The following is a 12,408-nucleotide window of genomic DNA, read 5'->3' as shown; positions in this document are numbered from 1 at the left end:
TTTTAAATCAGCTTCGTGTTTCAGATTTTTTATGGTCTAACTTCTAAACTAATACTCAACCTACTGATGGTTCCTTTGTTGAGGCATTCTTCTCGTTTACAGGATCAGTTGTTACTTTGCCCACCCACATCCAAATGAGTTCATTTTTTGAGAATTTTTAAATCTTTGTTTCCTTTTTCTGTGTCTCCTTTTTGGAATTTTCTATCTTTGTTCATCAAAACTGAAGTGGGATAAAGCTGTATTGGAATTGGAACATTGCTAATGCTGTGTACAGTGTCTGATGTTCTGTATTAGAGAATGACACGGTGACGGGAACAGATCTCACGGGGATGGGATGGGAACAGAGCCCGCAGGGAAGGGGTGGGGACAGGGACAAACTTTGTCTTCATCTCTGTGTCATTCTGTAATGCAGGCAATGCTATTTTGATTTTTTGGGTAAATAAGCAAAAGTGCTGGCCAAAACTGGCACAGGGGCTCCTGTGCATTCCTGCTACCAGCACATTTTCTGGGAGGACATTTTCTATTGTAGGAAGAACTGTGGCAGATGAGAGCTAGACTGAATCCTGAGATTGCATGATTTTTTTTCTAATCTGTGGATAAATAACAGTGCTTCATAGGGCATACAGACTGGTTGTATTTTGTACCCCTGGACATTTTAATAGGGTGGATTAGGGTTCTTTGGGGTAGTAGAAGTCAGCTATTGTTGGGGTTGAAAAGGGTAGATAGAGGGTGGGAGTTATTTCAGTTGCTCGTTATTTTTTTTCTATTTGTGATTTATAAACAGTTGTACATAATATTGTTCCATTTTATATTTTAATTAAAAAAAATTTTTAAATATAAAATCATAAGTGTTTGAGGCTTATGCAGATGAGGAGAGCCCATGGGGTGGGGACAGGCATAGAGAGCCTGTGGGGACAGAGAGAGACTTTGTCCCTGTGTCAGTCTGTGTTCTGTATGCATAAATGAGGTCTTTCTCAATGTGTGGAATTTGGCTGAAATGGGGTAGGACTTTTTCCCTGAAGGTTCCAAAGTCTCCTATCAGGAGAACACTGCCATTCTCAGATTTGCAAGAGGGGAAACATATTTTTGTACTACATCGTGTACTTTCTCAACTGATTCCTGTTCCTCATTAGCCTCTGTTATCCATGGATGTTGTATTTGCAGTCGTTTGTATGTGCTTTACTGAAAACAAATATCACTGTTTATTCAACAGGACTCAAAGAGGGGTTTCTCACTCTGTGTGTACTCTACAATCTGGTGTAGTCTGACTCAGACTGGCTGAGGCAGGGACTTGGGCTCAAGAGGGTACTAATGACTTTACCTGCTGCGTGCCCTAGGGAAACAGCCTACTGGCCTGGGGTTGAGGGTTTTGTCCATTCTAGTAAACTACCAAGCAAGGCTAGCTGAAAGTAAAATTAACGCTGTCAGCTCCAATAAAGACACAAGGGATGAGAGTGAGGGGCAAGTGAAACTCCCTACTAAGGCATGGTGTATAGAATGTGAAAAATGATTAAGTTGCTGGACAAAACTGCACTCAGCTGTAAGACTTAGGTATTTTGGTACAGTGGACCATGTAGCTGGTGTGTCAACATTGAAGTACCCTACACAGTATGGTGCTGCTCCAATTGCCCTTTCTTCTGTCAACACTTCTTTTCCTTTCAGAGTGACTTTAAAGGGCAGCATGCTCTCCTGTTAAATTAGTGCCCTAGGGGGTAGCCTTGCTTTCCTGTGCTTTGCAATGAGCCTGAGCAGCTGTAATCGAACGATTTCTTTTCTACAATAAGGGGAAGAGTATGTAGTCCACAATCCATATTGTCCTTTTTTTTTTTTTGGTCTGTATTGATGATTACAGTTATGATAGATCAGGTGTAAGAGCAGAGGCTTCTCTAAAATACACATTTCTATCCCAGGTATTAATGTTTTTATGCAGCTGTCTGTCAATCCATGCCATCCTTTCCTAACTAGCTCTTCATTTTAATTTTTAATGTATGGTTAAGCCTTTTTTTTTTTAATGATTGGATGATCCACACATTTAGGTAAAGAAACAAACAACAACAAAAAAAACACGATTGCTGGGGGAGAAGAAGAAATGTTTGGTTTTCTGATCATTAAAAATTTTGTATAAAAGAAAGAGCTAGTATTTTTTTTTTAATTTGTATTCCACCCCCTAATAATCACACTCAAAGCAGAGCACTGTGATTTCAGGTGCCTTCTTTAAAAGGAAGAAGTAAAACGGAATTGCTATCCGATCATTTGTTTCCCCCCGTTCTTCTTTCCAATCGGATGATGGTCGCCGGGCGGCCAAGGTAGTTAAGGGTATGCGGGGAAAAGACAGTGAGAGGAGGAGAAGGGGGAGGCGAAGTAGAGGACCGGGAAAGCAGAAAAACGCGCCCCCCCCCCCCCTCCTCCCCTCCCCAATAGGTCCGGGGCAGAAGCGCAGGTGCTGAAGGGACAGCTCCATCCACCCGGGGGCAGCCAAGCGCGAGAACGGATTAAAAAAAAAAACCCCGCTGGAGTGCCCCCCCCCCCCAAATTTCAGAATAAAGGTGCATGCATGCACCACGCTTCATCACCCTCCCCCCACCCCCACCTCTTCATTTCTAACATGTCCCCGGAGAGTCTGAGCAAACACCTCCTGCTCCGGCCGTGCAAATGCGCGCCATCCACCGGGACAGCGGCCACATGTACCGAGAAAAAGCCAAGGCGGGCTTCCACCCACGGGACCTCTCGTTTTTCTTGCACGGATTTTTGGTGCATCACACTGTGTATCCGTTTTTATATACGGGCTTTCATTATACAAGGGGGGAAAGAGGGGAGGGGAGGGGAGACGAGACCCCCCCACACCACAACCCAAGTGTGCACTGTGCACGCAAACCTCATTCTTCTCCCCGCCCCCTTCAATATTTTTTTTCCCTGCCTTCCTCCAAGCGCCCTCGGCCCCTTTAAAAAAAAAAAAAAAAAAAAAACACCGCCCACGTGACGCGCGTCGGCCAATCCCCGGGCGCAGGATGTTAAAATCTGGTCCTAACCGGTTTGAATCTTCATTTCTATAAAAACTTTATAAACACCCGAATTCAAATTATTTTTTTTTTTAGTCACAAAAGTCCGCCGAAAGCAGGCAGTAGGTGCAGCAGGAGGAGCAGCAGCAGCGCCGCCGATCTCGCTCACACCCCCCCCCCGCGCGCACCAGACCTACGACCAGCAGCGCCGCCATGCCCAAGAGAAAGGTACCAGTGGCGCGCAATGTTTTTTATTTCACCTTTTATTGGTGGTGGTGTTATTGATTGCAATGTTGAGAACGATTTCGTTTTTATTAGCGTTCGTTGCCAAACGCTTCTCCTTTTGGATCCGATCCGGTTTTGTTTTTTTTTGCCTCCAAGCGTTTCGCCGCCATTGTTTATAGTTTTAATAGAACGACTTAAAAAAAAAAACAAGAAACGGGTAGTTTAATGTTTATGGTTTGATTAGAAAATAAAAAGGCAAATAAGGATTTTGGGGGGGGTAGAAGGAGCTGAAGAGAACGAAATATGGGGCTCCTTCGGGGGGGGGGGGGGGTTTTCCTTTATTTTTTACAGTGATGCCTACGTATTAAGCTGCTTGTTTGGGCGCTAATTTTAGCATATGTACTTTTATTTTTTTTCATGTCCCGTGTGGTTTGGTGAACGCGTGAAATATATCTGCGGGGTGTTCAGTCTCGTCCGAGGGGCCATATTGGTGTCTGCTAGAAGCCATGATGGCGGCGAGTGACTGGCGTCTTTTGCCGTATTTCCGCCTCGCAACGTGTTGGGCCGATTTTTTTTTTCCCGGGCGCGCGGGACAGGGTCTGTAGTTAAGTGGGGAGAGAGGGGGGGTTTGAGGTGGAAAAAAAAAAAGTGAGAGCGGGTTAAAGGTGCGCCACAAATGAGCGGCGTTAGCGCACTATGTCGAGCTTGCGCCATTTTATTTTGGCGGGCGGATTTGGGGCTTCTTGTAGTACCCGTGCGCGCGCGCCCGGCATCAGCCCTTGAGCGCGAGGGGGTGGGTGGGAGAAGAAACGAGATATATATATATATATATATATGTATATGATGAAGAAGAGATGGTGGGGTGTTTTTTCTATTCCCGACTATCCGAAGTTAAAAAAAAAAAAAAAAAACATTTAACATTTAATGGGTTCTCTAGTAGCCTCTTCTCTTTGTGTGCGTATTTCGAAATAAAAAAAAAAAATTTTGAAAAGGAAAAGCGCGGGAGAGAGCTTTCCCGCCCAGCGCGATTTGGCTTTTTAAGGGGCGGGGCTAACCGTCAACGGTCGTCTGGAGGGTTTTTTTTTTTTTTTTTTTTTTTTTTTTTGCGGGTCTTGTCTGTCTCCCCCCCCCCCCCCTTCTTTCGCGCGTCGGCCTCTCTACGTTGCCTTGCTGTTCACGTGCCGGATTCAGTCAGTGCGCGCGCGCGCTTCCGTCGCGCGGCGTTGCTGCGCGCTTGTGCACCGCGGCGTCACCCGCCGTCCTGGGGGGGGGGGGGGGGGGAAGTAAAGGCACGCGCGAGGGCTTCTTTGTAAGCTAGAGAAGGAGGGGGAGGAGGCTTTAGAGCGATGGTGGGGGGAGGGGGTGGGGTTTTCAACAGCTGTACGAACTGTTGGGCCTGATTTGGCGTGTGGTTAGTCGATTGCATGCTGGGGTTTCCTCTAGGGGGAGGTGCGGTAACCCTATCTCGGCTGGGCGGGCAAAGATGAACGCCTTGTAACGAAAGGTGGTATGGCTTAGTTGTATAATTGTAGGAGGGGGAGGGGAGCCGTCACTGCCGCGTCTTTTGGGTAAAATCTGGGTAGTGATAAACAGATACTGCTTTGAGCGCGTCAGGACTTGACTGTGTTGGACGCCCCTGGAATGTGAGTTGAGAAAAACAGCCTGATTTTAATGTAGTTTAAAGGCCTAGGCGTTTCTTGCAGAGCTGAAACGCTTCTAACGTGCTTTTGTGTTTCAAAAGTCAGTTCCAATGAGTGAGCCACAGCGGTAATATAGGTTAAAACCGAGTTGGAATTAACTGAAAAGGGCTTTGCTAAGTTAAGACTTTTTGCACACAAAAAAACCAGGCATCTAAATATTTGACGTTTCCTTGCAGCCCACTTGTTAAACTATTGGTGTTCTAATTTGAGCATCAATCAGCATGCTCCCTTATCTAGCTTTATTGAGGAGTGTGGTAGCCGTGTTAGTCCACTCTTAAGGTTATCAATAGAAATCAAAATAAAACCTGGAAAAGAAAATAAGATGCTACCTTTTTTATTGGACATAACTTAATACATTTCTTGATTAGGTTTCGAAAGCTAATCAAGAAATGTATTAAGTTATGTCCAATAAAAAAAGGTAGCATCTTATTTTCTTTTCCATGTTTTATTTTGTTTGATTTCTATTGATAGCTTTATTGAGTAATCACTTTTTTAAAGTGGAAAATTAAGACCTATTAGTCCCAAGGAACACAAGTGCAGCACTAAACGTTTGTATATAATCCTAAAGTAGGATGATGTATGTTGTACAATACTACCCTTTCTGATGTGATTATCAAACGAGCATAATTTAAAATAGGGCTTCGATACCAGCCAACTATCCTTTTCCACCAACACCATTTCTACATAGGAAGATGTATTGATATTTTGTGTACAACCTGAGATCTAGTTTTAAACCTTACTGGATGTAATGAATACAAACTGGTTGGATAATTCTCACTTTTCCTACTACAGGCTGAAGGAGATGCCAAGGCTGACAAAGCAAAAACTAAAGACGAGGTGAGCAAATAACCCCTTTTGTTTCAAACTCAGTTATGGTACCAACACATTTGAGCTTGATTGGTGCTGATAGGCTTTCAAGGCTTGAATGAGAAATTGTGGACATGTAGATTTTGACATTTTGTACTGCATGCCAAATCACCAGTGTGAAACACAATTTCTCAAAACTATAATGGTGGAAGTTTACCTTTTTACTTAAGGGGTTTTTTTGTTTGTTTTTTACAGCCACAGAGGAGATCTGCAAGGTTATCAGCTGTAAGTGTTTAAATTTAGATACATCCTTCAAGATGTAATGTCTTTATTATAGTGAAACTTGGCTAAAATTTTCCTTTTTCATTTAGAAACCTGCTCCACCCAAGCCTGAGCCTAAACCTAAAAAGGCAGCTCCAAAAGTAAGTAACTAACTGGCTTTCCTTAAGTGTGTAGTTAAGTGGTGCTCATTTTAACTATTCACTTAAAACAGATTTTCAACACTTTTTCATCTCAAGGCACACCCCCACACGTGGTCCAGCATTTTATTTTCCCCTCCCACGTATGGTCCAGCATTTGACCACCTTCCCCTCCCACCCTCAAATTAGTCTAGTGCTTACCTTTTCTTCCCCCATGGCCACAAAAATAGTCTAGCATCTTTCCCTCCTGTTCCCTCTCTGACCAGGCATCTCAAGTTTTCTTTTCCGTGGTAGCAAGCAGCTATTTCATACAGCTTGCTCATGCCAATCCCAGAGCCTTCTGATGCTTCCCACCTTTGTGGAAAGAGGAAGTTGCATTGGAGAGAAGGCTCCAGGGTTGCAGTGAGCAGGCTGTATGAAGAGCTGCTCCCTGTCAGACTGCTAGAGCCAAGAAAACTTGCTCCATTCTGGCCCAACTCCTGCGGCACACCTGAGGAGCAGCATGGTACTTTTCTCTGTCTCTAGAGGATCACAATCTGTTTTGTACCTGGGGTGACTTGCCCAAGGTCACAAGGAGCTACAGTGGGAATTGAACCCAGGTTGCCAGGATCAAAGCCTGCTGTACTATTAGACCACTCCATAACAGTGGAAGAAGCAGGATGTTTATAGGTGGTTAAGAACCATAATTCAGGTAACTTGATCACAGCGTTTTCATTTTTTTTTTCAACTCTATAGAAAGCTGATAAGTTACCCAAAGGCAAAAAAGGGAAGGCTGATTCTGGCAAAGAAGGAAACAATCCTTCAGAAAATGGGGAGGCTAAATCAGATCAGGTAAGTATCCAGAAAGTACCATGGGGCTGGGCAGATGATCTTAAAGGCATTTTAAATTACGCCTATATTAAGTGGCATTGCATTGCTTAAAGTATTTTCCAAATATTTAAATGCTTTTTATGTAAATATCTGCAACAGAATACAGTTAATCTTACAGAAGCAGACTGGGATATCACATTCCCTAAATACCTTTTATTTATGGTCTATACGATGAATACCAGTTTTTTTATTTTTGTTACATTTGTAGCCCGTGCTTTCCCACTATGACCTAGATACTATGGACATAGAGGTCTGCAGTCTATAAGGCCTTTTAATTTATATATATTTGTTTTGCAAGTCCAAGTATATGTTCCACAATTTTCTATATTACAAGTTTGACTGCTTTTCTTTTGCAGGCACAGAAAGCTGAAGATGCTGGAGATGCAAAGTAAATTGTGTGAATTTTTGATAACTGTGTACTTCTGGTGACTGTACAGTTTGAAATACTATTTTTTATCAAGTTTTATAAAAATGCAAAATTTGTTTTACTTTTTTTTAAGCTATGTTAGCACACAGAATGCTTTGTTTTTGGGGAGGGTGTGGGAGGGGCTAATTGTCATCCATTCTTTCTCAGCTTTGAGTAAAGTGTGGTTTTTTTCCAGACCAGTTATTTGTGACCAGGAAGAATAGGGGATGCTGGTTTTCCAGACCTACTACAGCACTCGCTGATCCTGACCCACCCAGCGCCATGGGGATTAATTTTTAAAACTGCAGTTTTACACCTTGTATCTTTCATTCCTAGACTCCCATCAAACAATATTTCTAAGCATTTGAAATGGGCAGCTATTTTATGGATACATTACAACATTAACACCCTTGGTGTCAGGTGGGTCTAAAGATCCCACATTGGTGCTAATGTAACTTGCATCTGAGTTCTAGTTCCCAGCAGCTGTTAGATGGCATGGCTTGGGGGGGGCATGAAGTTTTCATTTTTTATATTGGCATTTTGGGATTTTAAGTCCTGCAGTTTTAAATGTTTTCCTCAGTCAGGGTAGGCTTGTGAACAGTTGTTAAACAACATACTAAATGTGAAAGTGTCCACCCTTACTCTAAACTTCCCTGTTGAAAAGTATAAAATGAAATTTATTTTTATTGGGTTTTATAGTAATTATGTTTTTGGTAGTCCATGGGGAGAGGGAGTTGAAAGTTCTTTTAAAATGTTGCAAATTGTAACCCATGTCCTGCCTGAATTGCCATGATTGTTTATGGAGAGTGTCTTTAAATAAAGCTGGATGCTGTTGGCTTTGTTTTTTTTATTTTACTTTGTAATTGTATCTAAAGTTTACTTAAAGCCTTTCAATATGCATGACATGTGCATAAGGGAGTCCCTGGAAGGAGAGACATGGATTGCTCTGATGGTAGTATAACAAGTTTGGCTTAGTAAGCAAGAATCATAGGTCTTTAGTTGCTGATACGAAGTTACCAGAATTCCGATTCTGAAGTAACTACCAGTACATCACTCCAACCTGTTTTACATAAAGGCTGATGGTTGCAACTTTTGGAACTAGCAACTGTGTGATCGTTGGATGGACCAGTCTAATTTATGGAGACTGAGAACCACAAGCATATTGACATGCAGGCAATACATCCAATTGCTACTTCTCAGTTTTCCACTAAAGGGCAGGAGAAGTAGGAAAGTGCGGCCTGGATCTGGTTGGAATGTACTACAGCTATTGTAAAATGGTGGTAAGTGGGACTAAAATTCAGCTGGGGGGGGGGGGGGGGTGCTGTTCCCCACCCCACCCAAAACACACTGGCTCAAGTTGGTCCTGTATTCTAGAGCTGAGTGACAGTATGGTTCTTAAAAACATACTATGCTAATCAAGGGCAATCATTCAAAGCTTGCTGCCTTCCTGACAATGGGGGGTGGGGGGAGATGGTATATGGAGTAAGTAATGCTGAAAGGTACAAGGGCTCTCTAAATACTTTGCCTAAAATTCAAAATCTCAAAAAGGGATTTAACTGAACGGGAAGCAAGTGTAATAAAATGCAGTAGTGTGATCAAACGTCCTTCCTGTAAGAAAAAAAAAGTGCACAAGTCTGAAAGGGTTGAAGACTTCCATAAATTGTAACTCCCTTGATAAAAGAAAGGCATGCATGCAGTCTGTAATGAGTAACAGCTGAGGCTACTGGAAGAAAGCCATTTTGGGGAGAAAAGCATCAGCATGTATATTAGACTTGTGCAGGCAGTGAAACTAAACAATATAGAAAACACTTAAGTAGAATATGAGGTGCAAAAATACTCTTCTAATGTGTTCCTTTTATTTAAAAAAACAAAAACTGCCAGGCGTATGATGTAATAAATAGGTCATCAGCCTAGAGTGTCAAACTGAAATGGTTGATAATACACTTCCCAAATCTACAGCAGAGTGCAACAATGTTCATAACTCTGGGTCATCAAATGTGCTCAAATAAACTGGTAACCATCTCTGTTCTACAACCCCAACCATGCCATATTTGTGGTCAGTTTTTGTCTTGATCAAATGGGTCCTCAAGCGGGCTCTACAGGGTTGCATACAATGGAGGCAGCATGTGCAGATCAGGTTCATTTGTTGTGGATGTCCTGGGGCCCTGACTGGCAAGGGGTGCTTCAGGACCAGACTTGAGGAAACTTTGCTCTATGGCAAGGGTTCTCAAGCCAGTCCAGTTTTCAGGATCTTCACGATGACTGTGTGAGAGAAATGTGCATGTACTATACTACAGAACTCCAATTTGGAACCCAGCATTGACTTACCAAAATGTCTACACATGGAATACACTACTTGGCTGTATATCTGGGAAGAGCATTGTCTCTGCATCTCAGCTTGAAATTGCAAGTTCAAACTAATGGTTTTATATCAAATCAGTACTTTTCACATCCTTTATTTTATGCCCTTAACTTGGCATTGCCTCCTGTAACAGTTGCCTGTGTCTTGACCAGTTGAGTCCGGTAATACTTATTTCTACTAAGCCACAATTCAGGGCTCTTTTGAGGAACCCTGTCTTTCTCCCCCCCCCCAGTCTTGTGCTAACCTCCCTCCAGTCTTACCCCACCACCCTGCCCCTGAAGACAATCCAATTACAGGACACTGGCCTCACCAAGTCCCTCCCAATCATCTGAGTCACCTCTACTACTACTACCTCGCTGTACATTTCCCAATGTTCCTAACCTCATGCTCATTAAGGCTGATTACCTTTAAATCTCCAAAGTAAAACAACTATATGAAGTTGATTTAAAAAAAATACTTTATAAGAACTTTGCCTTGGGGTGTATCTAAAACTCAAGGTAATAGAAGATACTTAAATCCAGATTACAGCCTTGCTCAGCACTTCAAGGATATCACTCTTTTTCTTAACATTTTACAGGACCTATGGCTTAAACTAAGGAAAATATCTTCCAACAATCCACTGGCACTCAAGTTCTGAGAGTTGCACTATAAAGTCTTCCCTGTGTCAGGTCATATAGCCTGTGGAATCTGAGGCAGCCCTTAAGTACAGTCACAAGATCCAATGTACGAATTCCTCCAGGGAAGGACAACAGATTTTTTAGATTCCACAGGTTGGGGGAGGGGGAAGTATATCAAAGCCCTATAATAACCTAGAAAGTGTAGCACATCACCTACAACTACTACACTTCCAACACACCAAGCTATGGCAACTGAAGAATTTAATGCTTTCTATTTTACTTCCCATCTCATCTATTTAACATGAGAACAGCAGCAGTGGCCATTACAGCTCAAAGAACAACTTGCCTAAGACCAGCAGGTCTCAGACACAGTAGGGGTTGTGGTATTGTGAGTTAAGGATCATTCCTTGGCAGCTTCAGGCATCAGGTACTCGCTCAAAGTAAAATCACCAATAACATAGAAGATGTCAATATTTCCAGCAGTTTTACCCAATAATGCAAATTACAAGCACAGCTCCAGCAGGTCTATCCACAGAAAAAATACCCAAGAATGTAAATTACAAGAACTACCAGCAGCCGCATCTTCCTTTTGATTATCTCTGTATGGGTAAAAGGCTCTTGCACTTTTTTCCCAAGCCATTATGACAGATAACTAACTGGGTTCTATAAATAATTTCTCAAGGCTACAAGCTAAACTTCATCAGCAGTCCTCCATGCCCAGTTCCAGTCGAATCCATTCCCTCTTCAGCATCTCACCATACTGAAAGGTGTAGCATTAAATACCTGTATACAAATGGTGAAAACAGGGCAACATCTGGAAAGCAGAATATACTAATGCCCAAAGTATGGGAAATAAAAGTTTTAGATCTTGAGGCTGTGAGGGGAAGAGGTTGATTTGGATTCAATGGCAATCACAGAACCATGACTAGGATATAGCTACACCGGGCTACAATTTGTTCAGGAAAGAGGTTATCAATAGAAATCAAACAAAATAAAACATGGAAAAGACGAAGAAGAGCAACCTTCGAAAGCTAATCAAGAAATGTATTAAGTTATGTCCAATAAAAAAAAGATATCTTATTTTCTTTTCCTTGTTTTATTTTGTTTGATTTCTATTGATAACCTTTAAGAGTAGACTAACACGGCTACCACACCTCTCTACTATTCAGGAAAGAGGGTAAGAAGAAAAGGAGAGGAAGCGGCATTATATCTTAAATATAATATTAAAGCCACACAAGTGCTGAACCTATAGCGTAAGGAAGAGGCACCATGGGTCAATCTGGAAAGCGGGAATGGCAAATGTATTTACACTAGTGCGATGTACAGGCCTCTCAGAGAGAAGAAATGGACAGATTTAATTGAAGACATCCAAAATATAGCTGTGCAAGGGGAAGTTTGTTTTAGAAGAATGGAGATTCTCTACAGGGGGAACTATTCCAGTAGTTAATGGAACCGAGGATGGGGCCATACTGGACTTAGTGCTTACTAATGGGGAGAGCGTTTATGATGTCAGAGTAGGCGATCATCTGGCATCTACGGCGAAACCCTGGGATACATGACAGACTTCATAGACCTACCATCCAGAAACACAATCGGATCAACATGAACATATTTAAATCTTCACTACCCAAGCTGCAAAGGACTCAAATACAAATCAACTTATGCATCCAGCTTCTCCTACATAAGCACACAATTGTAGAATGCATTACCAAAAGCCGTGAAAACAACATACGACCACTTAAACTTCTGGAAATCGCTAAAAACCAACTTGGTCAAAAAGGCATACCCCACCGATCCTACCTAAGTACCTAAACCCTGCAACACAACGAAACCAAAGCTTGTAGTGAACATTGCATAACTCTTCCTATGATTCCCCCAATGTGTCTATAACACATGAACCCTATTCGACCACAACATCACTTTGTATTTGTTTCTTTACCGGAGATGGCGAACGCCATTACAGTACTATGTAAGCCACATTGAGCCTGCAAATAGGTGGGAAA

General features: G+C 42.3%; 1 protein-coding gene across 1 annotated transcript; it reads left to right on the top strand.

Moving 5' to 3' along the window:
- Positions 1-2,998: 2,998 nt before the first annotated feature.
- On the top strand, positions 2,999-8,263 carry HMGN2 (high mobility group nucleosomal binding domain 2). Its single transcript, XM_030219104.1, has 6 exons — positions 2,999-3,227; positions 5,717-5,761; positions 5,987-6,016; positions 6,103-6,153; positions 6,886-6,981; positions 7,377-8,263. The coding sequence occupies exons 1-6, from the start codon at positions 3,213-3,215 to the stop codon at positions 7,410-7,412; spliced, it is 273 nt and encodes a 90-aa protein (XP_030074964.1). The 5' UTR covers positions 2,999-3,212; the 3' UTR covers positions 7,413-8,263.
- Positions 8,264-12,408: the final 4,145 nt, after the last annotated feature.

The sequence above is a fragment of the Microcaecilia unicolor genome, chromosome 11 (genome assembly GCF_901765095.1).
Source record: "Microcaecilia unicolor chromosome 11, aMicUni1.1, whole genome shotgun sequence".
Classification (NCBI taxonomy): Eukaryota; Metazoa; Chordata; class Amphibia; order Gymnophiona; family Siphonopidae; genus Microcaecilia; species Microcaecilia unicolor.
The sequence above is the reverse complement of the archived record's forward strand: the minus strand, read 5'-3'. Positions and strand labels throughout refer to the sequence as shown.